At 61.5% G+C, this 24,668-nt stretch overlaps 3 protein-coding genes across 6 annotated transcripts; 1 reads left to right on the top strand and 2 right to left on the bottom strand.

The window, feature by feature from the left end:
• Positions 1–1,154: 1,154 nt before the first annotated feature.
• On the bottom strand, positions 1,155–2,874 carry TIMM10 (translocase of inner mitochondrial membrane 10). The gene is made up of 3 exons (XM_054026695.1): positions 2,796–2,874; positions 2,116–2,244; positions 1,155–1,481 (listed from the first exon to the last, which is right to left on the bottom strand). The coding sequence occupies exons 2-3, from the start codon at positions 2,184–2,186 to the stop codon at positions 1,280–1,282; spliced, it is 273 nt and encodes a 90-aa protein (XP_053882670.1). The 5' UTR covers positions 2,187–2,244; positions 2,796–2,874; the 3' UTR covers positions 1,155–1,279.
• Positions 2,875–4,838: 1,964 nt separating this feature from the next.
• On the top strand, positions 4,839–24,640 carry SMTNL1 (smoothelin like 1). Of its 4 annotated transcripts, XM_054027002.1 has the most exons (10): positions 6,034–6,140; positions 6,924–7,903; positions 8,246–8,402; positions 8,610–8,655; positions 8,894–9,061; positions 9,487–9,589; positions 10,249–10,400; positions 11,156–11,301; positions 12,763–12,805; positions 24,159–24,640. In XM_054027002.1, exons 2-8 carry the CDS (start codon positions 6,926–6,928, stop codon positions 11,298–11,300), a joined length of 1,749 nt encoding a protein of 582 aa, XP_053882977.1. In that variant the 5' UTR covers positions 6,034–6,140; positions 6,924–6,925; the 3' UTR covers position 11,301; positions 12,763–12,805; positions 24,159–24,640. The 4 variants fall into 4 exon arrangements, 2 of the variants coding, with proteins under 2 accessions (XP_053882978.1, XP_053882977.1); XR_008444812.1 differs by lacking the exons at positions 6,034–6,140; positions 24,159–24,640 and adding an exon at positions 4,839–4,912 and having other exon boundaries at positions 11,156–11,351; positions 12,763–14,096; XM_054027003.1 differs by lacking the exons at positions 12,763–12,805; positions 24,159–24,640 and adding an exon at positions 22,310–23,287 and having other exon boundaries at positions 6,033–6,140.
• UBE2L6 (ubiquitin conjugating enzyme E2 L6) lies at positions 14,169–18,401 on the bottom strand. The gene is made up of 4 exons (XM_054027004.1): positions 18,275–18,401; positions 15,759–15,854; positions 15,408–15,594; positions 14,169–15,069 (listed from the first exon to the last, which is right to left on the bottom strand). The coding sequence occupies exons 1-4, from the start codon at positions 18,299–18,301 to the stop codon at positions 14,915–14,917; spliced, it is 465 nt and encodes a 154-aa protein (XP_053882979.1). The 5' UTR covers positions 18,302–18,401; the 3' UTR covers positions 14,169–14,914.
• Positions 24,641–24,668: the final 28 nt, after the last annotated feature.

Raw genomic sequence — 24,668 nt, 5'->3', positions numbered from 1 at the left:
CTGATCTCTAAGTAGCTGGGATGGGAGAATTCAGCCTCTGGCAAAACAGAGCTGCCATGTAATTAACCTGCGGTCAGCACTCTGAATGAGACAAAGGAAGGGAAACAACCCAATTAAGATTCTGGATTGTTAAACATGTACCACAGCCCGGAGCTGTTAAACCAACATGGTTATTAAAGGCCACGTGCTCTGCAGGGAGCAGCACGTCCCCTGGTGGGCACAAAATGCACCATCAGCCACCTGTGCTTGCCAGGATGAGTTGGTTGAAATAAGAGACAAGCTCTTCACACAGGCATGCATGGATCTGCAGCCACCTCTGGGGTGGGAGGTGATTAAAGGGGAAGAGTGACATCCTTCCACTAAGAGTTTGGGAATGGAAGTGAAAAGATAACTGCAGGGGAGGGGAGGTTATCCAGATTTGATCAGGACCCTGCCATTCACATACTGAGCCCAGAGAACGTGCCAAGGGAATTTAGTGTGCACAGCAAAAGAGGAGCTGAGCTTTACAGCCAGGGCCAGCTTCAGCTTTTTTGCCGCCCCAAGTGGTGAAAAACAAACAAACAAAAAACCCACAGCCGATCAGCAGCACCTCGGCGGCAGCTCAACTGCGCTGCTTCGTTCTTCGGCAGCAAGTCCTTCAGTCCCTCACTTCCTCTTCGGCGGCATTTCGGCGGCAGCTCAAAGAGGAAGAGAAGGACTAAGGGACCCACCGCCGAAGACCCAGACATGCCGCCCCTTTCTATTGGCCGCCCCAAGCACTTGCTTCCTTCGCTGGTGCCTGGAGCCGGCCCTGTTTACAGAGCACCAGGATATGCCCCTGCTCCAGCACCACAGCGCCCCCTAGAGCTACACTGGGGTACTCGCAGAGGAAAAAGCAGCCAGATGCCAACCTGGCCACCTGCAGAACTGCTCCCCATGCAGGAACTGACCTCGATTAACCCTTTCCTCCCATGAAGTGGTAAAAAGACAGAACTGGGCTCTTAGCCCCCCCCCGGACTGGCCTGCTAAATGGGAGGGTGAGCTGGACAGGGTAGAACTGGGATCCTATCCACTCGGGGATGGAGCAAGGCGGGGGTGGGAGGGGGAAGCGGAACATCCCATTGGTGTATCCCAGCCCCAGCTCTTTGAAATGTCCTTGCAGGCAAAGACCTAGCTCATACACAACTGAAGAGGTTTTATTGATGGGGGGGCGGGGGGGGGGGCACAGGGTTGAGTCCGGAAGGCAATGGTGGGGCCACTGGGCCAATCATGCAGGCTGTCCATGTTCAAGAGGAAGTCCCTACACTGGCCCCGCCCCCTGCTGCATCCTCTTCATCAGCTCCTCATCCTGCATGGAAAGCTCCGTCAGTTTCTTGCCCATGCGCTCGTGGATGTCCAGGTACTTAGAGACACAGCGGTCCAGGCACACAGACTCCCCCTTCGAGAGCTCTGCCTCCTTGTAGTGGGGCGGGACGCACTTCCGATGACAGGCGTTGGTCATTCTGGGCCACAAAGGGGGAGAGCATGAGAATCCACAGATGCCCCTGTGACCCCAGTCCTGCCTCCTCCCCACAGACCCCTCTACTATCCCAGCCCTGAGTTCCCTCCACACCCTGCCCACAGTTCTGCCAGTGCCCCTGAATCCCAATCCACAGCCCTTGCTATTGCAGTTCTGGGCTCTGCCAATTCCTCTCAATCCCAACCCATGGCTTCAACTTCCAGCCATTGGATCATATTAGACTTTTCTCTGCTAGACTGAACACCCCATTATTAAATATCTGTTTCCCACGTAGGTACTTACCAATTGATCAAATCATCACTTAACCTTCTTTTGGTTATGCTAAAGAGATTGAGCTCCTGGAGTCTCTCACTAGGAGGCATATTTTCTAATCCTTTAATTATTCTTGTGACTCTTGTGACTGTCTCCAATTTGCATCTGAAGAAGTGAGGTTTTTTACCCACGAAAGCTTACGCCCAAATAAATCTGTTGGTCTTTAAGGTGCCACCAGACTCCTTCCAATTTAGAGGAAGACAATGGTCCCTGCTGGCTTTCAAACCTATGACACCCCAGCACGCCGCACTCTGGGGAGCTGCGACCCTGCCCTTGACAAGGAGCAGCCACAATGGGGTCGTTACCTGTTGTACATGTCGGCCATCATCTCCACCTCCAGCTCAGCTGCCAGCTGCTGGGCCCTGAGCGGATCCATCGCACCGCGAGCGAGCACCGAGTCCCCGGCGTTTGGGGCGGGAGGCAGCGACTTGCTCCTGGAAACACACACAGCCTGTCAGAGCTGCCACTCCCACCGCCGAGTGCAGTACCCCACACCCCCAGGGTGGCAACACCACTTACCAGGGCAGCCCCCCAGTGCAGCCCCCTCCCCCCCTCCCCAGGGCGGCAACTCCACTCCCCAGGGCAGCCCCCCCCCACTCCCCAGGGTGGCAACTCCGCTCCCCAGGGCAGCCCCCCCCACTCCCCAGGGCGGCAACTCCGCTCCCCAGGGCAGCCCCCCCCCACTCCCCAGGGCAGCCCCCCCCACTCCCCAGGGCGGCAACTCCGCTCCCCAGGGCAGCCCCCCCCACTCCCCAGGGCGGCAACTCCGCTCCCCAGGGCAGCCCCCCCCCACTCCCCAGGGCGGCAACTCCGCTCCCCAGGGCAGCCCCCCACCCAGTGCGGACACCCCGACACACTCCCAGGGGACGCCACCGCCGAGCCGGACCAACCGAGCCCAGCCAATGCACTGGGGGGGGCACCGGGGGGGGGCACGTCCCACGCCTCAGAGCTGACCCCCCCCGGGCTCTGTGCGGGGACCCCTCACCCTCCGCGCTCCTCGGGCGATCACTGAGCCCCGCGGTCAGGGCTCAACAGCCCCCCGAAGTCAGGCCCAGGCCCAGGCCCTGGCCGGCCCCTTTCTCCTGGGTGTAACGTGACTTTTCCCCGCCCTGCCGCCAGCCGGAAACACGCGGGGAACAGGCGCTTCCGGCATGATGGGCCCCTCTCTCCTCCAAGGTACCATAGAGTCCGGTTTGGGAGGGGGGAAGAGAACCACTTCCGGTATGTGGCGGACTCAGCTACCACAGAGTTACCCGCAAGAGAGCGGGAGGAACTAGGCAGGAGACTAGAGGGGCCGGTTCCAAACCATAGAGATGTGCCTGGACTGGAGCTAGAGCGGAGAGGAGCTGACGCCAGAGGAAGGCGGGGAACCCAATTAGAGCATAGAGCGGGTGAAGGACCTAGGCTAGAACATACCGGATGGGCAACGGGATGATGGGCGCAGCCATGTTACCATGGAGATCTAGCTGTTGCTAGACAAGCTAGGATGTCTAATGAGCCTAGACTAGGGGGTTCATTGTGAGGGCTGTCAGGCAGTGGGGCTGTGGAGTGACAAGGGATGTTGGGGATCAGGGGGTAGGGGATGATCACAGTGGGGGCCAGCAGACAGTGGGGCTCTGCTGTTATTTGCAGTATTCCTCCAGAGTCCGCAGTACCTGGAGCAGGAACAGGACAGGAGCAGAGCTGCCAGAGCCCAGACACAGCCTGTACCATCATGCTGGGCACCACCAGCCACTCTCTCCCTTTGACCCCAGGCAGCACCTCCAGCCATGGGCCCCTGGGAGAAGCGGCGGCACTGCAGTGTGGCACCTGGGACCGATCCCACAGCCAGCGGGGCTGGAGCAGGCCCTGCCTGATCGCCCCCCAAACACATCACAAGAACATGCCCTACCCTGGCTGCCAGTTTTATCACCTGCCCACTGCTTACGAATGCCCTGGGCTCAGTGTCCCTGTGGTGGTGCCTGTCTCTTCTGCTGCCGATTTTACCTGGAAAGGGGCCTCTGCCTCTGAGCCAGTGACGGTCTGAGCCACCTGCTAAACAGAGCCAGGCAGCTCGTCCTAGGCAGTGTGTGTGTCCAGATTGTCACACCCCACCACCATATTACACATGGGGAAACTGAGGCACAGAACGAGGCAGGGACTTGCCCAAGCTCAGAATCAGGACAGAACCCAGCTCTCCTGACTCCTAGTTCCCAGCTCTACCCGCTGGAGCATGTAGCTTTTGTCTTTAGAAGGGAGGCAGTGGCACAGTTGAGCCTGAGATGCCAGGGGAGGCAGAGAACGGCTGCAGGGGAGCCACCCAGGGACCTGGATTAGGTGGGATCTACCCCCATCTTTTCCTTCTGCCCCATGGATGATGCCCACGTGACTGCCTAGCGCCCCAGCATCTGGCTGGGTTGGCGTGCCAGGCCCCAGAGCTGCACTGGGGACAGACCAGTACTACATCGAGTGGCCTGGATGCTCCACAGAGACATTCATGAGGATGGGGGAGGGGGGTAATCTCCTTCCTGATTGGCTGCCTGGGCAGCGGGGAGCGATCCCCAAATCCCTGATGCTCCAGCAGCCAAGCGCCTGCATCTCACGGGCTCAGGAGGGGGACCCTGCCCAGTGTTTGGGCACCCCTTGCAGCCCACCATGGCTCTGTTAGCTCCAGCCCCGGGGTGCCAAGCTGGATGGCTGGTGCCCCCGGAGCAGGGGCAGTACCCTGAGCTGGAGAAGGGAGGGACTCCAGGTGCTGTCAGGGTGGGATCCCCTGTGGTTGTTTGTCCTTTTGCTTCACCCCCCATTTGCTACCTCTCAGCACAAGGGTCCCCTGCCAGAGATAGTGGCTGCACTTCCTGCCTGGTGAGGTCCCCCATAGCCCCTCAGGCTTGTCCCAGGGGGTCTCACCCATGTGATCCTGGGAGAGTGGAGCTCCCCCCACCCCCGCCCCCCCAGAGGACCAGGGGAGCTGGCAGAGTGGAGGAGTATGAATGAAAGTGGCACCTGTTCCTCTCCTGGTAAAAATAGGCTGCGCTGCCCCGGGAGGGGGGCGGTGACACAAAAAGCAGGACAGACGGGGACCGAGCCCAGAACCAGCCCGTCCTGTGGAGCAGCCAGCAGGTGGGTGCAGCCCTGGCCAGCACCCCTACTGCAGGGAGGGCCCATAGCGGGGAGGGAGGGAAGTGGGGCATTGAATGAACCCCTCAGGTAGGGGGAGCTTGGTCAGGCTGGAGACACCCCCTGCCCTGGCTTATGGGGCTCAAGGTGCAGAGAGGGTCCACAGCCCATTGCCCCTGGCTCAGGATCCCCCAGAATCACCTCAACCCCCATTTCCTCTCTCAGGCACTGGGGGAGCCCCTGGAATCACCCCAACCCCCTTTCCTCTCTCAGGCACTGGGGGAGACCATCTGAATCAAAGGCAACTCATGGGAGCCCAGGCCTGGAATAACAGGGGCTGTAGGTTGGGATTGAGGGGCACTGGCAGAGCTGGGGGGGAGCCCAGGGCTGGGCTAGCAGGGAGAAGTGGGTCAAGATAGAGGGGCACCAGAAGAACTGGGGGAGTTGGGTAGCAGGGGGCAGCTGGGTGGGATTGGGGGGCACTGGAAGAACTGGGGGGAGCCTAGGACTGGATAACAGGGAGAGGTGGGTCAGGACAGAGGGGCACTGGCAGAGTTGGGGTGGAAGCCCAGGGCTGGGCTAGCAGAGGGTGGCAGGTCGCTATATAGGGGCACTGGCAGAGCTGGGGTGGAAGCCCAAGGCTGGGCTAGCAGGGGGTGGTGGGGTGGGATTGAGGGGCATTGGCACAGCTGGGGGGAGCCAGGGCTGGGCTAGCAGGGGGTGGTGGGTTGGGACTGAGGGGCACTGGAAGAACTGGGGGGATCCCGGGGCTGGGCTAGCAGGGGGTGGTGGGTTGGGATTGAGGGGCACTGGGGGGATCCCGGGGCTGGGCTAGCAGGGGGTGGTGGGTCAAGATAGAGGAGCACTGGCAGAGCTGGGGTAGAAGCCTGGGGCTGCAGGCAGTTTACCACGGGGGGGTGGCAGGACCGCGGTTGGCGAGTCCCCCATTCCCTGGGTCTGGCAGAGCGGTAAATGTCAGGGGTATATTTAGCTGCTGAGGAGGGGGTCACCTGCCCCTTCCCCAAGGTGCCCTCCCCCACTGCAGGTTTGGTGCCTGAGTCAGAGTCCTGTTCCAGGCCCTGGAGATTGTTTCCCCCGGATCGGGGGTGGGGCACCTTGCTTTAAAGGGTCATTATCCAGCCTGGCCTCCTATTCCACTTGAAAGGGTTGACAGCACAGCCAGCCCCAAGGGCTCTCTCCCCGGCTGCCTCCCCAGCTCTCCTGGGTTTAGGTAGGTCCTACGGTATTTACTGCATAGTCACACCTCGCTGGTGTTGGCCAAGCTCATTGCATGAAGCAGGGGCACCCCTCCATACCCCCCCCCACAAGGTCCCTGGGTTCAACCCTCCATTGCAGGGACACCCTGCAGCTCCCCCCCACCGGGGGCTGTGTGTGCCCCCATTTCCTCTCCTCCCAGGTTTCCACAATCTCTCCCCCATACCAGGGCATCTGTGTGCTCCCCATTCTCCCTCCCCCCGCACACCAGGGTTCCCCAGTCTGTCCCCCATGTCAGGGGCTCTGTATGCCCCCCATTCTCCCCTCCCCCACACCAGGGCATGTGTGTGCCCCCCATTCTCCCTCCCCCCGCACACCAGGGTTCCCCAGTCTGTCCCCCATGTCAGGGGCTCTGTATGCCCCCCATTCTCCTCTCCCCCCCACCAGGGCATCTTTGTGCCCCCCATTCTCCCTCCCCCTGCACACTATGGTCCCCCAATCTCTCCCCCAGGCTGCATTCCCTTCCCCCCCCCCCGAGAAAAAGAACTGCATTGGAGTTGATGTAAGCTCCCCATCGCAGGCCCGACAATGCCATGGTATGGCCAGCAGAGGGCGACCGGATGCCTCCTGTCCCCCCCCCAAAACTTGGCAATGGTGGGGCTCAGGGGTGGGGGTAGTCAGAGCCTTGGGGGGGATCTGGTAGGCCAATCCCCGGGCAGGCCAGTTGGGGGCCTCTCACAGCCCCGATCCAGGTCCCTGCTGCCCCCATCTGACCCACATGCCTCTTGTCTCCTTCCAGAGATGGAGGCACAGGAAGGCGCCCCCCGCCCCAGGCTGACAGCAGAGGAGCCTGGGGCCGCAGCTAAGGAGGCTGAAGGGCTGGCTGGGAGTGGAGCCAAGGAGGCGGCTCAGGGTGGGGATGGGCTGGGGGAGAAGGGGAGAGCAGGGAATTCTGGGAGCAATGCTAAGGGGGGCGGTGAGGCCAGCAAAGCAGGGGATTGTGGGAGTGATGCTAAGGGGGACGTTGCACCTGGGCTAGCAGGGGATTCTGGGAGTGATGCTAAGGGGGGCAGTAAGGCTGGGGGAGCAGGGGATTCTGGGAGCGATGCTAAGGGGGGCAGTGAGGCCAGCAGAGCAGGGGATGCTGGGAGAGATGCTAAGGGGGGAAGTGAGGCAGGGGGAGCAGGGGATTCTGGGAGTGATGCTAAGGGGGGCAGTGAGGCCAGCAGAGCAGGGGATGCTGGGAGAGATGCTAAGGGGGGAAGTGAGGCAGGGGGAGCAGGGGATTCTGGGAGTGATGCTAAGGGGGGCAGTGAGGCCAGTAGAGCAGGGGATGCTGGGAGAGATGCTAAGGGGGGCGGTGAGGCAGGGGGAGCAGGGGATTCTGGGAGCAATGCTAAGGGGGACGGTGAGGCAGGTGGAGCAGGGGATTCTGGGAGTGATGCTCAGGGGGGCAGTGAGGCCAGCAGAGCAGGGGATTCTGGGAGCGATGCTCAGGGAGAAGGTGATGTCAGCAGGGCAGGGGATGCTGGGAGAGATGCTAAGGGGGGCAGTGAGGCTGGGGGAATAGGGGATTCTGGGAGAGATGCTAAGGAGGGCGGTGAGGCTGGTGGAGCAGGGGATTCTGGGGCTGGGGCAGAGGAGGGGCAGGGGACTGGAGCAGAGGAGAGGGAGGCAGTAGGTGGGTCTGGGCTTGAGCCCCAGGACGGGGTTGGAGGGGCCGAGCCAGAGATGCAAGGGGCTGAAGTCGAGAGGACCAGCGGTGCCGTGGCCAGAGAGGTGAGTGTCCCTTTGGATCAGATGGGGCAATGGGGGGAGGGAAACCCCCACACACCTCCCTAGGGAGCCAGCTTGCCCGGAAGGTGCTGCGGGTGCCCACGTGCCCTCCCTGATGCCATGGGGGTACAAGCATGCCCAGGCCATCGCAGGGAGCAGCTCCCAGGGCTCAGAATGGGCTGCGGGACTCAGCCCCAGTGGTAACCCCCCAGGGGAGGTGGGTTCAAATCCCACCTGGGGGGGCGGGAAGGCCATAGTGGGGGAGGACAGGAGCCAGGGCCAGCAGCGGGGGGTCTGGGATTTGGGGGGCAGGGGCCTGTTAAAGGACTTTGTTCCCCCCCCCAGGGGCGTGGTGGGAGCACCTCAGAGGAGCCGCTGTCCCCAGAGATTGGGGGCGAGGAGGAGGAGTGGGGTGAGCCTGCACCCAGCTCCCCCGACGAGGGGCTGGCCAGCCCCACAGGGGACGCTGCCTTTGGGAAGGAGACTGGGGCCCCCCAGCCGGGTAAGGCCAATTGAATCGGGGAATGAGGGTGGGGGAAGAATATGGGGAGGGGACACCCCCTCACAGCACCCCCTAGCAGAGCCCCCCCAGTCCCATCTCCCACTCACACAGGGTCACCCCCCGAGCACAGCCCCCCAATCTCAGATACTCAGTTGAGCCCACTTTGGTGACTGTTTTTAATGTCAAAACTTTGTAAATTCCTTTCAGGCGGTGCCTCCCAAGGCCGAGAAGCCGCGCCAGGTGGCAGCACCAGGTGAGAACACCCGCGGGGGCCCCAGTACCAGGATAAGGGACTCCTACCCCCGGTGCCAGGCAGGGAGGTGGAGGCACACAGCCGGGGGTGGGGAGAGCCCCTCCAGCACAGCGCCACCAGGTGCCAGGCAGGGAGGTGGAGGCACACAGCCAGGGGAAGGGAGATCCTACCACCCCCACAGCACGCCGCCCCCTCTCTTCCTGGCCCATTCTCTGATCCACTCCCCATCTCTTCGCAGCACTGGAGAGATAGCCCAGCAGGACAGCGGGCAGAGCCCTGCACCTGAAGGAGTTGCACCCCCCAAAGAGAAGCCAAAGAGACCAGCGCTGGATCGGAGGGAGTTGACCCGACCCCGCCTGGCACCCAGGGCCCAGTCCCGCAAGGCCCTTGTGGAGAAATTTGGGGGGTGCGCAATCCCCTATTAACCTCCCCCCAGGGGCTACGAATGGGCCAGCCTACACACGAGAGGGTGGAGCTTGGAGGATAGGCCCTGGTCAGTCAACCAATGAGGGGTGCTCAGTGCCATTAAAGACTAACACGCCAAGAGAGGGTGTAGGGAGGGGCATCTTGTCACCGGTGGAACTCCCTGCGACTGGACGTTAGGGATAAAGCACTCAGGGCAGCTCTTGTGGCACCAAGGGTACCATGGGGGTTAACCCCTTCAGCTCCTGGCCCCGTGCAGGCTCAGGGGGCTGGTGGGACAGAGGGGGAAGGCCCAGGGATGGGGGAGGGAGGGGACCTGGCCAGTCACTGTCCCAGCTCTGGGGCTCTGCAGCAGAATGTGCATTGTCCCTTCTCCCTGTGACACCGGCCCCTCCATCCCCCCTGCAGGGCAGCCAGCGGCCCGGCCCCCAACATCAAGAAGACTGGAGGTGCCAACACCATCAAGAACATGCTGCTGGAGTGGTGTCGTGCCAAGACGCGCGGCTATGAGGTGAGAGGCTGGCAAGGGGGAAGTGGTGCCTGGCCTGTAGCCTTCCTCCCCTCGGACACACAGCAGGCCCTAGTACGGGGGAGGGTAGATACTAGCCCCCCCCCCCCCCGACTCCCGCAATGACCGTGGGGATTGAGGGATGTCAGATGGAAGGGGCAGGGGCCCAAGGGTGCCTGCCATGCTCATAAGTCAGCAGGGGCACAGCCAGCCGGGCACACTGCCACCCGGATCTTCGTGGGGGTGACTAGACCTGGCCCGGGGGGGGGAAAGATGGCAAGGGGAAGCATTGGGGCAGGCGGCTGGCCCAAGGGGTACAGCATGGGGGGGGGGGCGGTTCTACCATCCCCGGGTGAGTAGCTCTGCCCCAAGGCCCTGGGTCACAAGTGCCCCCCTGCACCAGGCAGGCCTCCGCCATGCTGGGCACAGCGCTGCCACCCGTCCACTGTGGAGACGGCCAGAGAACATAGCCACCAACTTTCTGCCCTAGCCTCTCTTCCTAGTGCATGGGAGGGGTGGGCAGCCCACGAGGGCGGGCACCCCCAGACCTTGCAGTGCCCACAAAGAGGCTGCGGGGTGGGGGAGGGGGAAGGCCCACCCAGTGCTCATGCGGCTGATTGGCTCTCCCTCCCTGTGCCCCTGCTCTGCTGCCTGGCTGCCAGCACGTGGACATCCAGAACTTCTCCTCCAGCTGGAGCAGCGGCTTGGCCTTCTGCGCCCTCATCCACAAGTTCTTCCCTGATGCCTTCGACTACGCGGCCCTCGACCCGGCCAACCGCAGGGAGAACTTTGCCCTGGCTTTTGCCGCTGCTGAGTGAGTGCACCCCACCCCCAATGCCCAGGCAGCCAGCCCCACCCAGGGAAGGGCCTCTGCCACACATCCGACATGGGGCTTGGAGGCAGAGTAGGAATCTGCAGTTGCCCAGTAGGGGTGGAGCTGTGACACCAGGGAGGAGGAGGAGCCTGCACTGCCTAGCCCCACCCTCCCCAGCAGCAGGTGCTGTAACCCCAGGTGGGCTTGGGTGTAGCAGCCCACCCTATGTCAGCTGGTGTAGTAGGAGGCCCGGCTGGGTGCTGCATCCAATAATTGAGGCTGTTAGCTAATTAGCGGTACTCCCTCTGCCGCTTGGCCACCCTGTGGCTCCTGGGAGCTCTGCCCTTGTCCCCAAACTCCCTGAGCCCAGAGCTCAGTGACCCTGACAGCACGGGCCCAGCCACGCAGCCAAACCCAACCAGGCCAGGGCACGGTCCTGCTGGGACAGGCCTGGAAGCAGCTCCAGGGATGCACCCTCTAGCCTGAACTGGACACCAAGCCCTTCTGTAGGGCACTAGCTCTGCGGTCCCCTCCCTTCACGACAGGGGCATCCTGGGCCACTTCCTCTTTGCCCACTGGCATCAAACACTGCCTGGTTTGCAGAGGGGCCATAGCTTGGGACAGGAGGGAGGGGAGGCCAGTGGGACACCCATGCCCAGGGGACACATAGAGCAAACCAAGGGGCCCGGGGCCGAGTCGAGCGCCCTGGCCGAGGGCAACGCTGCTGTGCTGACCCCTGGTCTCTCGCCCCGCAGGCAGCATGCCGATTGCGCCCCACTGCTGGAGGTGGAGGACATGGTGCGCATGAGCGTCCCGGACTCCAAGTGCGTCTACACCTACGTCCAGGAGCTGTACCGCAGCCTGGTGGACAAGGGGCTGGTGAAGACCAAGAAGAAATGAGGTGGGGGGAGCAGCTGGCCGGGGGAGCAGAGAGCGCGCCAGGCAACGTGGGTGAGGATGGGCCGCCCAGACATTCAGCCTGGCACACGGGGGCAGGGGTGAGGACAGGGCCGGCTCTAGGATTTTTGCCGCCCCAAGCAAAATCAATTTTGGCCGCCCCCCCCCTGCATTTTTCTTACCCTACCCCCTCAATTCCACCCCTTCCCGCAATCCCCAGCCCTGCCTCCTCCCCCCCAGGCTCTCAAGCCTGGGAGGGAGGGTGAGCAGCGACACACGAATCAGCTGTTTCGCGCGCCACGGCCACTCGGGATCTCCTCCTCCCTCCCAGGTTGAGAGCCTGGGAGGGAGGGTGAGCAGCGGCGCACGAATCAGCTGTTTCGCGCGCCATGGTGCACGAGTGGCGGCAACAGCGGAGGTGAGTTAGGGCGGCCGGGACACATTTTTAGGGGCGGCAGGGGGGGCATTCTGGCGCTGGCTATGCCGCCCCTAAAAATGTGCCGCCCCAAGCACCAGCTTGTTTTGCTGGTGCCTAGAGCCGGCCCTGGGTGAGGAACAGCAGGGGGTGGTGCCGGGAATGGGAGCACTCTACACGTTCCATCCTCCCTCTCACTGCTCACATGGGAGCAAGGGACGTCTCAGTGCCTGGGCATCACCTCCTCCCAGAGGGGCAGATTGGGCTAGCCACGGGTGATGGGGTGCTGCGCCCACCTCAGCCCCTTCAGAACCTTCACCAAGGCCCAGAGTTCAACCCCACCAGGACATCACCATGGCCCCTTTCAAATCACGGGTTGGGGGGGGGGTGTTCTCTCTGCAGGCCCATGCCGGATGGGGCACCTCCATCCCTGCCCCAGTCAGCCTAGCCCAGCGCCTGGCTGAGCGCCTATGTCTGAACACTCCCATCGGGGCAGGGCAGAAATGGGCATGGGTGGGGAGGGGGTTTTCTGCTTTGGAGAAAAGCCTTGCCCCCCCACCCCCACCCCAGAGCATGATGGGGAGGAGCTATCCCCTCCCTCCCCCAACCTCCTGAGCACCGCCCCTGTGGCGGTCCCCTCCATGAGGCCTGGGGTGGGGGGGGTCCAGCAGGGCAGGGCAGCTCCAGGGGCATCTTCTCTCCCCTGCCCAAGGTAAGGAAGAAGGCATGGGGGGGGGGGGGCGGGGGTCATAACAGATTCTTTCCAGTGGCCTCTTTTCAACAGAGCCCCTCCCCCCCAAGCCTGGTTCTGCCTCGTGCCCAACGATCAGCGGTGGAGCCCACTGCTCGGCAGACCAGCTACGGGCAGGATACCCGGTCCTCGCCCCTGCCCGCTCTCCCAGCCCCCGCAGTCCTTGGCTGAGGCTGAGCAAGCTTCCAATAGGCGCCACCAATGCCCCACTGGGGTGTGTGGTAGCTGGCAGGGACCCCTCCAAGGCAGAGTTCCTGAAGCAAGGCCCCCCACAACACCTGCTCCCCCTCTCCCAACAGGTCTGTCCTGGAGCTCTCCCCCAAAGTGGCATCTCCTCCGCTGGTAACCGTCCGTCCACAGCCATCTCCTGCCTGCCCCCTTCCCCGCCCGCGGCTCACGTGTGCACACGAGACCCTGGCAGATCCAGTAAAGCAGAACTGCTCCAAGCTCAGGCAGACGCCGGGCGGTTTCTTGTGGTTAGCTCGGGTAGGTCGAGGGCTCCCTCAGCACCGGCCACATTCCTCGGCCAGGGTGCAACAGATGTGGCTGTGGCTGCAGCCCAGACAGGAGCGATGCCCATCAGCAGTGGGAAGTCGCCTCGGCTCCCCGCCAACACCAGATGAGCACATTTCACCATAGGGCTGGGGCCAGCATTCCTCGTGGATCCAAGCTGGCAGCGGGCGCCTGGAACACGTCTTTGGCTGGCCACAGCAGGGGTGGTTCTCCTGGCACTTCCAGGGTCCATTAGAACCAAGCGCCCGCACTCAGGGCTACCCCCACAGCAGCTGCCCGGCTCCAAGTGACAGTGAACCAGGGCCGCCTTCCTGCTGGTGCCAATGTGACACCCAGCTGGGTGCCAATGATCTTCCAAGCTCTGAAGGGCCTTGTCCAAATGCAGGCCTCTGCTCTGGGCCTTGACTCAGCTCTGCCAAGCTGCCAGATCCCGCAGAGGGCCTGGAAGTCATAGGCTTGAGCACAGACCCCCGCCCCCTTCCAACCAGTAACTACAGCCCTCGTAGCTCTGTGCTGCCCTCTGGTGGCAAAGTCTTGCTAGCTCTAGATCATGGATGGTGCAGACGGATGACCGCACCAACAGCAGTCACTTCCTCCAGGTCCAAGGCACAAGGCAGCAACTGTTAGGACAGGAAGTGGAGGAGTGGACCATACCAAGGGAGGAGAGAGAGAGGCAGGGTGTGATCACTCAAGCTGGCAGGGGCTCTGACACACCCGCCTGTGGGATTTTTAATGGGCACAAAGACCTCAGTTTTATGTCCCCTGGGAATGCAGCTTCCCGCCCCGCGCTGTTTGGGGGGCCCTATAGGGTCACACATATGGCTTTGGCAGCTCTCAGCTGGACAACTCCATGGTCTGACCCTCAAGCCAGCCCGTGGTAACTGGGGAGAACAGGAGGGAGGGCTGGGGGGAGCTGGCTAGGAACAGCACCCGACTCCATGGGAACAGGCTGGCCCAGGGAGCTGGGACAGGACCCAGAGCCCTTCCCCTCCAGTGCAGAGCAGGGGGTGGGCGGGAGGAGGGAGATCAGAATGGTTCATCCTCAGGGCATCTGCTCCAATCCCACCTCAAAGAGAAAGAGTCTAGAGATATTCCGAGGGCCCCAGGGAATGGCCCCACACCACGTTGGGGCAGGGAAGGCAGCTGCCTGGGAAATCATCCGAGGGGGGATCGGCACATGGGAGCAGAGGGATCACGGTTCATTTTTATTGATCAGAAAAAGGTAGTTATTTCACACACACACACAAACCCCCCCACCGACAAACAAAGGGGCTATTTTAAAAAACATTTCTCATCACACTATTACAACCCAGAATCACCCTCCAGCCTGATACCCCCCCTTCCCTCCCCCAGCCCCAATCACCTGCCCAGCTGCAGGCATCACTTCCTGTCTGCATGGGCTGGGTGCAGGGAAGGCATTTGGGGCTGCTCTCTCCCCCCTCCGGTCTTTGCCGCTGAGGTTTTAAAGTGCCAGGCAACAAACCAAAACAAGATCAACAGTGGCAATGGGGTTCATGGCATAAAGCTCAGTGCCCAGGGAGCGGCCTTCGGCCCGACCACTCCTGGCAGGCCTGGGAGCCCCCCAGTGAAGACGAGGTGAGCAAAGGAGTCAATCAATGAAGGGAAGGGGAAAGCACACATACCCAACTTCAAACCCACCCAGGGCTTCAGTGCCCCCTCTTAGTTGAAGGGCTCCAACAAGTGACAACAGTGTTACCGTGAGGTGCTGGGTCCCCCCTTAGTCCGGGCAGGGGTGGGGCACATGCCCCAGAATTCCATGGGATGCATCGCCATGACAGCATGCAATGGTGGGAGGGGCCACCTTGGCCCCACCCACTCACTAGACTTCACCCACTGAGTGCATAGGCCCCACCCCTGCCTGGGACAGCGAGTCTTCCCCACCAGGAGCAGGCAGGGGGTGCCAGAGCAGGAGCAGGGTCACTCGCAGGGCCGCTTCTCGCTGAATTTGCGGGTGTGATCCTCGGCGTTGCGCAGGAACCTCTTGTAGTCGCGGGTGAACTCCTCGGCCAGGTCGGCACGCAGCGGGTGGCCCGGCTCGGGCTCGTTCACCAGCGCGATCAGGGCCTGGATCACTGCACAGAGGGGCAAGGAGGGGGTCAGCACGGCACGGAGCAGGGCAGATTGTGCCTGATCCCCCACACTGGCCCCAGCACCCCCAGCCACCCCACAGGGTACCAGCCTCACCCACCCATGCTTCCCCCTGGCATTGCCACCTACCTCACAGAATAACAGCCTCACCCACCCGCACTGGTCCTGCCACACAAACTGCCGCATGCCGCCGTCCTCACTCACCCCTGCAGCCACATCACTGCCACCCTTGTAACCCCCCAGACTCCACAGGCCCAGCGCTTCTGGGCAACATCCCCTCTAGCTCCCTGGAGGCGTGTATGTGCGGCAGCGGGGCATGTACCTTGATCCGTCTTGGTGGCGGGTTTCCAGTTCTCAGCGCTGATGATTGGCAGGCAGACCTGCCCCTTCTCGTCCACGTTGGGGTGGTAGATCTTAGTTTTGAAGGTGACCTTGGGGGGCTTGAAGGGGTACTCGGCTGGGAAGCTGATCTCGATTCGGAAAGCGCCTTTGTTGTAGGGAGGATTGTCCTGGTCATAGGGCAGGAGAGAGAGGGCAGGAAGCTACAGAGCCAGCAAACACTGATCCCTGGGGAGAACTGGGGGCTCCCCCCATCTGAACCCAGCACAGACCCCCTTGGGGCATGCAGCCCCTTCTGACACCCCTCCCCCCATCTCCCAGTCCCCACACTCACCGGTACCAGGAGCCCTTTCCACAGGAGAACATTGGTGTCGTCCACCTCAATGTCCTTCAAGCAGCGGGACCCAGACCTCTTCAAGTCATCCAGCTCCTGCAGTAGGACAGAGACGAACCATCAGTGACCACGCACCACCCCCACCTCAGAGCTGCCCCCCAATTGGCCCCAGCCTTCTGCTCCCTAAAATTGTCACCCCAATAGGCCTCAGATTCCCATTTCCCCAGCAAGCCCCATCCACCCCCATGTAGCAGCACAAACCAAAGCACCAGTGGCACCAATTCAGATCTTTCTTCGGGGGCGGGAGGGGGGAGAATTTCAGTTCCTGACACACACACACCAGGAACCTGCTTGTCACCCCCTCCACTGGGTAAATGTATAAGTGCAGTTGTATGACAAGGCTGCTTGTGATGGTAAGGACTGGGTTCAGCAGCCCTGGGGCTCAGTTCCAGTTTATGTCCTGTGTTCCTGATGCTTCAGGGTTTCAGCCACAGCCACCCGCAGGGGTCAGGAAGGGATTTCTCTCTATGTATTCTGGAAGGGTTTTTTCTCTCCTTTGAAGCATCAGGGATGGCCACAGCTGGAGATGGGACATCAGGCGGTCGGGCATCTACCATTCTCTCTCAGAGGTGCTTAGCAGGCTGGATTCTGCTCGCATGCTCAGGGTCTAACTCAGGGGTGGGGAACCTTTAGCCCACGGCACCGCTTGCTGACCCGCGGGGTGGAGGATTGCCAGGCCCGCGGGGGGGAGGATTGCCAGGCTGTTAAAAGTCTGGTCGGTTCTGCGCAGCAACCGGAAGCATGCCCCTGTGGCCCCTAGGCACAGGGGTGATCAGGGAAACTCCGCGTGCTGTCCTCACGCCCGGCGCGGACTCTGCAGCTCCCATTGGCCGGGAACCACGGCCAACGGGAACCACAGCCTTTGGACGGAGGGGCAGCCAGGCCAAATCTGACTGGTACTGTGACCCTGTGCACCAGGTTGCAACGTCACTTGCTGAAACATGACCTGGCCACCCTCCCGTCAGGACGGAGGGGCAATCGGGGCAAATATGAGCACTGCTCCGGCAGCAGCTGCACTGATTTAGTACAGGATCACTGCTTAAAAGTGGTCGGCCATGGCCCCCCGGCTCTGGAGAGTACGGAGCAAATGCAAACACCCCTGGGGCGGCGTTCACCCATCCCCTGAAGCTCCCGCAACTGGCACCACTGCGAGACACCCTCCCTCGCCCCACAACAGGGCCACAGCAACCAGGGCCTGAGCTGGGTTCTGCCCATCTCTGCAGCTGGCCCAGAATCAGGCACATTTCTCAGAAACGCCTTGAAACTGGAGGGCGGGGCAAACTCACTTCCTGCTCCCAAAAGCAAATAAACAACAGAGCCTCCTGCTGCTAGCAACCTACCAGCTCCCCTCCCCTAGTGGGGCAACCTCACTCCCAGGGACAGGAGGGTTACCCAGTCCCCCCATCTCACCCTACTCTAGGGCTCCCCTCCCCGTGCCTCCAAGAGGCGGGATGTCTCCCAGATCAGGTCACTCTCAGCCCGCATCCATCCTCACCCTGCACCTTTGGTTTCCGAGAAACCAGCCAGGGACTTTCCCAGGCAGCAGCTATAGAAAGTGAAAGCACCTGCCTGGTTCTGGTACTAGACATTGCTCCCAAAATTAACTGCTTCCTTTCCTCCTGCTTCATCCCCGCTTTGGTCCCGAACCCCCTCCTCCCCCATCCCTGCACAGCTCCCCCTCCATGGCAATCTGGCCTGGATCCTTTATAAAGCCGGCACCACCAGGGCCAGCGTCGGGCATTTGTCTGAAGTTGGCCAGGGCACAAAGGGTGAACTTCTGTGCCAGCCCCCATCACCTCGCCCTAAGGGGAATCCAGGGCCCCACTTTTTTCTGTAGGTCAGTCCAGCCACCCCACCCCCACCAGCGTGATTTTGATACGTTACAAGTCTTTTTTTTCAGTCTGGGTTTTATTCCCATCTGGTCCAGCCAGATGCTGACCAGAGTGGGAGACAACCCCGCCACCCCCCCTTGCACAGGGATCACAGCTGCACCTTTGATCCGGCTCCAGGCACATGACAAGCAAAGGGCAGGGGCAGGTGTGATGGGATGCAGGGGGGACTGGGGACGACGACACAGGAAGGGGTTAACCTGATCGCAGGGGGCCTTTGGAGCCACAGTGGGACCGGGAGTGCCCCGCATCCCATGGGGTGGCCATCAGAGACCTAGGGTGGGTCCAGCACCCCCCTGGCTAGCCAGGAGCACCCAAACAAAAGTGAAAGTAATGCAGAGCGCCCACCACAGCCTTACCTTGTACCCCACAACCAGCCCCCTCACCCCCCAGCCCCCCACACGGCCTCCCCCCCAGCCCCCCAACTCCCCCAGCCCGGTCCCGCCATCATCCTCAGCCCCCCCCCCCTTCACGCAGCCCCCCATCACTCCCAGCCCCCCCGGGCCGGGGCGATCAGCCCGGCGGGGCTGAGCGGGCCAGAGACCCGGCCCGGCCCGGCCCCCGCACCTTGCCCACTCTCCTGCTCGCCGCCATCTTCCCGGCCCGAGCCCAGCCCGGCCGGCTCAGCGCGGAGCAGCGAGTCTGCGGGGGGGCGGTGGCTACAGCGGAGCCGCCCCCGAGCACAGAGGGGGCGGGGCTAGAACGCTGCCTCTGCCCCGCCTCCTCGGGGAGCGCAGGGGCGGGGCAAACGCCAGCCCGCGGGTCCCTTCGCTCTGCCGGGAGCGGGGTCAGGACAGGCTGGTCCCTCCCCCCCCCCCCCCCGCAACTCCGGGGGGGAGGCAAGGAGCAGGGGGGGGCTGTCAAGGGGCCTGGCCCCTGCTGCCGGGAACAGGGGCAGAGCAAGCCAGGGCCCCCCTCCGCCCCCAGTGGCCAAGCCCAGACGGGGAGCGAGCCCTGCCCGACTAAACGCACAGGGAAAGGACTGAGCCCCCCCTTTCCCCCACCCCACAGGTAACGTGGGGCGGGGAGAACGGGGGGGGGGGATCCCGGGAGCGGTCAGGAGTGGGGAGCGGGGGGGGTTGGATGGGGACCCCAGGAGGGGTGGTCAGGGGGTGAGGAGCAGGGGAGATTGGATAGGGGCAGGGATCCTGGAAGCGGTCAAGGGGGGTAGGATGGGGACCCCAGGAGGGGTGGTCAGGGGGTGGGGAGCAGGGGAGATTGGATAGGGACAGGGATCCTGGAAGCGGTCAAGGGGGGTAGGATGGGGACCCCAGGAGGGGTGGTCAGGGGCTGGGGAGCAGGGGAGATTGGATAGAGGCAGGGATCCTGGAAGCGGTCAAGGGGGGTAGGATGGGGACCCCAGGAGGGGTGGTCAGGGGGTGGGGAGCAGGGGAGATTGGATAGAGGCAGGGATCCTGGAAGTGGTCAAGGGGGGGTTGGATGGGGACCCCAGGAGGGGTGGTCAGGGGGTGGGGAGCAGGGGAGATTGGATAGAGGCGGGGATCCCGGGAGCAGTCAGGAGTGGGGAGCAGGGGGGGTTGGATGGGGACCCCAGGAAAGGTTGTCAGGGGGTGGGGAGCAGGGGAGATTGGATAGGGGTGGGTATCCCGGGAGCAGTCAGGAGTGGGGAGCAGGGAGGGTAGGATGGGGACCCCAGGAGGGGTGGTCAGGGGGTGGGGAGCAGGGGAGATTGGATAGGGGCAGGGATCCTGGAAGCGGTCAAGGGGGGTAGGATGGGGACCCCAGGAGGGGTGGTCAGGGGGTGAGGAGCAGGGGAGATTGGATAGAGGCAGGGATCCTGGAAGCGGTCAAGGGGGGTAGGATGGGGACCCCAGGAGGGGTGGTCAGGGGGTGGGGAGCAGGGGAGATTGGATAGAGGCAGGGATCCTGGAAGCGGTCAAGGGGGGGTTGGATGGGGACCCCAGGAGGGGTGGTCAGGGGGTGGGGAGCAGGGGAGATTGGATAGAGGCGGGGATCCCGGGAGCAGTCAGGAGTGGGGAGCAGGGGGGGTTGGATGGGGACCCCAGGAAAGGTTGTCAGGGGGTGGGGAGCAGGGGAGATTGGATAGGGGTGGGTATCCCGGGAGCAGTCAGGAGTGGGGAGCAGGGAGGGTAGGATGGGGACCCCAGGAGGGGTGGTCAGGGGGTGGGGAGCAGGGGAGATTGGATAGGGACAGGGATCCTGGAAGCGGTCAAGGGGGGTAGGATGGGGACCCCAGGAGGGGTGGTCAGGGGCTGGGGAGCAGGGGAGATTGGATAGAGGCAGGGATCCTGGAAGCGGTCAAGGGGGGTAGGATGGGGACCCCAGGAGGGGTGGTCAGGGGGTGGGGAGCAGGGGAGATTGGATAGAGGCAGGGATCCTGGAAGTGGTCAAGGGGGGGTTGGATGGGGACCCCAGGAGGGGTGGTCAGGGGGTGGGGAGCAGGGGAGATTGGATAGAGGCGGGGATCCTGGGAGCAGTCAGGAGTGGGGAGCAGGGGGGGTTGGATGGGGACCCCAGGAAAGGTTGTCAGGGGGTGGGGAGCAGGGGAGATTGGATAGGGGTGGGTATCCCGGGAGCAGTCAGGAGTGGGGAGCAGGGAGGGTAGGATGGGGACCCCAGGAGGGGTGGTCAGGGGGTGGGGAGCAGGGGAGATTGGATAGGGGCAGGGATCCTGGAAGCGGTCAAGGGGGGTAGGATGGGGACCCCAGGAGGGGTGGTCAGGGGGTGGGGAGCAGGGGAGATTGGATAGAGGCAGGGATCCTGGAAGCGGTCAAGGGGGGGTTGGATGGGGACCCCAGGAGGGGTGGTCAGGGGGTGGGGAGCAGGGGAGATTGGATAGAGGCGGGGATCCCGGGAGCAGTCAGGAGTGGGGAGCAGGGGGGGTTGGATGGGGACCCCAGGAAAGGTTGTCAGGGGGTGGGGAGCAGGGGAGATTGGATAGGGGTGGGTATCCCGGGAGCAGTCAGGAGTGGGGAGCAGGGAGGGTAGGATGGGGACCCCAGGAGGGGTGGTCAGGGGGTGGGGAGCAGGGGAGATTGGATAGGGGCAGGGATCCTGGAAGCGGTCAAGGGGGGTAGGATGGGGACCCCAGGAGGGGTGGTCAGGGGGTGAGGAGCAGGGGAGATTGGATAGAGGCAGGGATCCTGGAAGCGGTCAAGGGGGGTAGGATGGGGACCCCAGGAGGGGTGGTCAGGGGGTGGGGAGCAGGGGAGATTGGATAGAGGCAGGGATCCTGGAAGCGGTCAAGGGGGGGTTGGATGGGGACCCCAGGAGGGGTGGTCAGGGGGTGGGGAGCAGGGGAGATTGGATAGAGGCGGGGATCCCGGGAGCAGTCAGGAGTGGGGAGCAGGGGGGGTTGGATGGGGACCCCAGGAAAGGTTGTCAGGGGGTGGGGAGCAGGGGAGATTGGATAGGGGTGGGTATCCCGGGAGCGGTCAGGGAGGGGTGGAGAGCAGGGGGGGTAGGATGGGGGTGGAGGTTCCGGGGTGGTAGATAGGGGGCCAGGCCATGCCTCGCTGTTTGGGGAGGCATAGCCTCCCCCAGCCTTCCCTACCTGGCCCTCCATACAATTTCTGTATCTGATGTGGCCCTAGGGCCAAAAAGTTTGCCTAGCCCTGCCCCTTCCCCGAGCCCTGGCTCATTATATTCCCCCCTCTCTCAGTGGCTCACTCTCCCTCACCCTCACTCACTTTCACTGGGCTGGTGCAGGAGGGGGTGGGACTGGAGATGAGGGGGTTGGGGTGCAGGAGGGGGCTCAAGGCTGGGGGGTGGGGCCGAAGGATTTGGAGTGCGGTAGGAGGCTGCAGGTTGAAGCAGGGGTTTGGAGTGTAGGAGGGGATACGGGCTCTGGGCTTGGGGTGCAGGATCTGGGGTGGGGCCAGGGATGAGGAATTTGGGGGGCAGGAGCGTACTCCAGGTTTGTGGGGGGCTCAGGATTGGGGCATGGGCTTACCTCGGGCAGCTCCCGGTCAATGGCGCAGTGGAGGGAGGGAGGGCTAAGGCAGGCTGCCTGCCTGTCCTGGCCCCGCGCTGCACATGCCCTGGAAGCAGCCAAACAAGACCGGCTCCTAGGCGGGGGGGGCCAGGAGGCTCCACGCGCGGCTCTTGCCCCCAGGCACTGTCTCCCCCAGCTCCCATTGGCTGGTTCCTCGACAATGGGAGTGTGGAGATGGTGCTTGGGGCAGGGGCAACGCACGGAGCCCCGTGGCCACCACCCCGAGGACCAGACCTCCTGGCCAATTCCAGGTGCAGCGCGGTGCCAGCCAGGACAGGTAGGGACTAGTCTGCCTCAGCCCTGCACCACCTCCCTAGGGAACCCATTCCAGTGCTTCACCACCCTCCTAGTGAACTTTTTTTTCCTAATATCCAACCTAGACCTCCCCCACCACACTCCTTGTTCTGTCATCTGCCACCACTGAGAACAGCTGAGCTCCATCCTCTTTGGAACCCCCCTTCAGGTAGTTGAAAGCAGTTATCAAATCCCCCCTCATTCTTCTCTTCTGCAGACTAAACAATCCCAGTTCCCTCAGCCTCCCCTCATAAGTCATGTGCTCCAGCCCCCTAATCATTTTTGTTGCCCTCCGCTGGACTCTTTCCAATTTTTCCACATCCTTCTTGTAGTGTGGGGACCAAAACTGGACACAGTACTCCAGATGAAGACTCACCACTGCCAATAGAGGGGAATGATCACGTCCCTCGATTTGCTTATCAATAATTGTGGTTGTGAAATCCTCATTTCTTTATTGTTTTGTCATTATGGTCCCCACTTCCCTATTGTTTATCTGTATGGTCTCTGTCCAGTTCTTTTCTGTCTGTTACATAATTAATTTTGCTAGGCGTAAATTAATTAAGGTGGCGGGGTAGGATTGGTTAAAGAATTTTGTTACACTATGTTAGGATTGGTTAGTAAAATTTTAATATAATGATTGGTTAAGGTATAGCTTAAAAGGATTCAAATTTTGCTATATAAACTGGGGTCCCAAAGGAAGTTATTTGGGGACCAACTCCAGGACACATCCCCAAAGATCAGAGCTGCCAGACCTCAACTCTCTCCCAATGAAACCGTACAGAACCTGGAGTCCCCCAGATGGACCTGATCTTGACAGGACATCAAGAAAAGTTCATGTGTCTTATTGGGAGTGGTGAGCACTGTATGTGTAGCGTGTGCAGTCTGGTTTTGGTGATTGTTAATAAATAGAGCTTATGTAGTATATTACTGGTAAAAGATCCCGTAAATCTGCAAAAGATTAAGCTCTTGAGTCCACAGGGAAAGGGTGTTTCCCCGGAGCCCACGGAGGAGTAGAACCCGAAGCCCACGGAGGGGTAAAGTTAGGTGCTTTTCACCTGGAGCCCTAGGAACTGGGAAAGGGTAGGGTAGGGTTACCATATGTCCTCTTTTTCCCGGACATGTCCGGCTTTTCGGCACTCAAACCCCCGTCCGGGGGGAATGACCAAAAAGCCGAACATGTCCGGGAAAATGGCGGCTCTGCTCCTCCCCTGACTCTTCAGCTCTGTTTAAGAGCCGAGCGCTACCGGCTTCGGGAGGGGAAGTGCCCGGCTGGGGGTGCAGGGTCCGGAGGCAAGGGGGCTGCCCGAAGCCCAAGCGCTACCAGCTTCACGGTTTGCCGGGCAGCCTCCAGACCCTGCGCCCCCGGCTGGGTGCTTCCCCTCCCGGGCTCCAGCTGCGCTGGGGAAGCGCCGGCCGGGGGCGCAGGGTCTGGGGGCTGCCCGGCAAACCATGAAGCCGGTAACGCTCAGGCAGCCCTTTCCTCGTAGCTGGGAGTGGGAGGGAGGAGGGGCGGAGTTAGGGCGGAGTTGGGGCTGGGGTGGGGAAATGGGCGGGGCCAGGGCCTGTGGAGGGTCCTCTTTTTTTATTTGCTGGATATGGTAACCCTAGGGTAGGGGTACCTAAATTAAGAGGGTTACGCCTTGAGCCCTAAGAACTGGGTAAAGGTGGATGCCCTAGAGTGTGTGAGGAAGAGAATTTTGTGCCGGTAACAGTGGATTTTCAGCAACTGTTGCTGATCTCACATGGGCAGCAGTTTCTCAGTTGTCACACACACACACACACACACACACCCACCAGTGGGAGCCCAAACCATAACATCACGTGACTTAGATATCCAATCAAACTACTCAGACATTTACAGGGGCTTCTAATGTATTTGAGGAAACTCCAACCTTCTCTGAGAAATTCGCAGAGAGACAGAGAGGTGACACTCTTCCATACATCATTCACACACCTCTACTCTCCATGTCTCATCATTCCCCTCTCACTCTCTCTCAATCCTTTTTCTTCCTGCTAGCTGTTCTCTGGACTAGGGCCCATAGCTGTTTTGCCAACTCTCGTGATTTTCTCACGACTCTTCGTGTATTTCTGAAATCTCCAGCTCCTAGAATCCTGTGATTAACTGAGAATCTCAACTTTGATTTAAAGAAAAAAGTAAGTCTTTGCTCTTCTTGGTCCTAGAGAAAAGCTAGAAAAGGGGACTTGAGTGCAACCTAAGACCAAGACAGCTCCATCTTTTTCACGGACCAGCCTTCCCCAGGTGGCAGAAAGCTCCAACTGTGACTTGCTTCCAACTCTCAGCCCTACCAGCATGTCATTTGGGGGGAGGGATCGCTCAGTGGTTTGAGCATTGGCCTGCTAAACCCAGGGTTGTGAGTTTAATCCTTGAGGGGGCCATTTAGGGATCTGGGGCAAAAATCTGTCTGGGGATTGGTCCTGCTTTGAGCAGGGGGTTGGACTAGATGACCTCCTGAGGTCCCTTCCACCCCTGATATTCTGTGATTTGATGTCGATTGGGCACTTATACATTATGATGAGGCTCTCTGAGTTTCACCGGAAGAAACAGACATCAGGCAGGTGTACAGAAAAAACTCTGGACATGAGGGGGCTTACACTTCAACTCTCTCAAGATGCAAATAAAAATGTCTGGTAATTCTCTTTGAGCTCAAGGTTTAAAGTGTCAGTGTATCG

Source organism: Malaclemys terrapin, chromosome 4 (assembly GCF_027887155.1).
Source record: "Malaclemys terrapin pileata isolate rMalTer1 chromosome 4, rMalTer1.hap1, whole genome shotgun sequence".
NCBI classification, from domain to species: domain Eukaryota; kingdom Metazoa; phylum Chordata; order Testudines; family Emydidae; genus Malaclemys; species Malaclemys terrapin.
This window is presented reverse-complemented; position numbering and strand designations above follow the sequence as displayed.

Coding starts and splice junctions, on each gene's coding strand:
- UBE2L6 (XM_054027004.1), bottom strand. CDS start 18,301: ATGGCGGCGAGCAGGAGAGTGGGCAAG. Junction 15,595..15,758: donor GGAAAGGGCTCCTGGTACCG/GTGAGTGTGGGG, acceptor CCCTATGACCAG/GACAATCCTCCCTACAACAA. Junction 15,070..15,407: donor CGCCACCAAGACGGATCAAG/GTACATGCCCCG, acceptor CCCTCTGTGCAG/TGATCCAGGCCCTGATCGCG.
- SMTNL1 (XM_054027002.1), top strand. CDS start 6,926: ATGGAGGCACAGGAAGGCGCCCCCCGCCCCAGGCTGACAGCAGAGGAG. Junction 8,403..8,609: donor GACTGGGGCCCCCCAGCCGG/GTAAGGCCAATT, acceptor AATTCCTTTCAG/GCGGTGCCTCCCAAGGCCGA. Junction 10,401..11,155: donor CTGGCTTTTGCCGCTGCTGA/GTGAGTGCACCC, acceptor CTCGCCCCGCAG/GCAGCATGCCGATTGCGCCC.
- TIMM10 (XM_054026695.1), bottom strand. CDS start 2,186: ATGGATCCGCTCAGGGCCCAGCAGCTGGCAGCTGAGCTGGAGGTGGAG. Junction 1,482..2,115: donor ATGGCCGACATGTACAACAG/GTAACGACCCCA, acceptor TTTGTGGCCCAG/AATGACCAACGCCTGTCATC.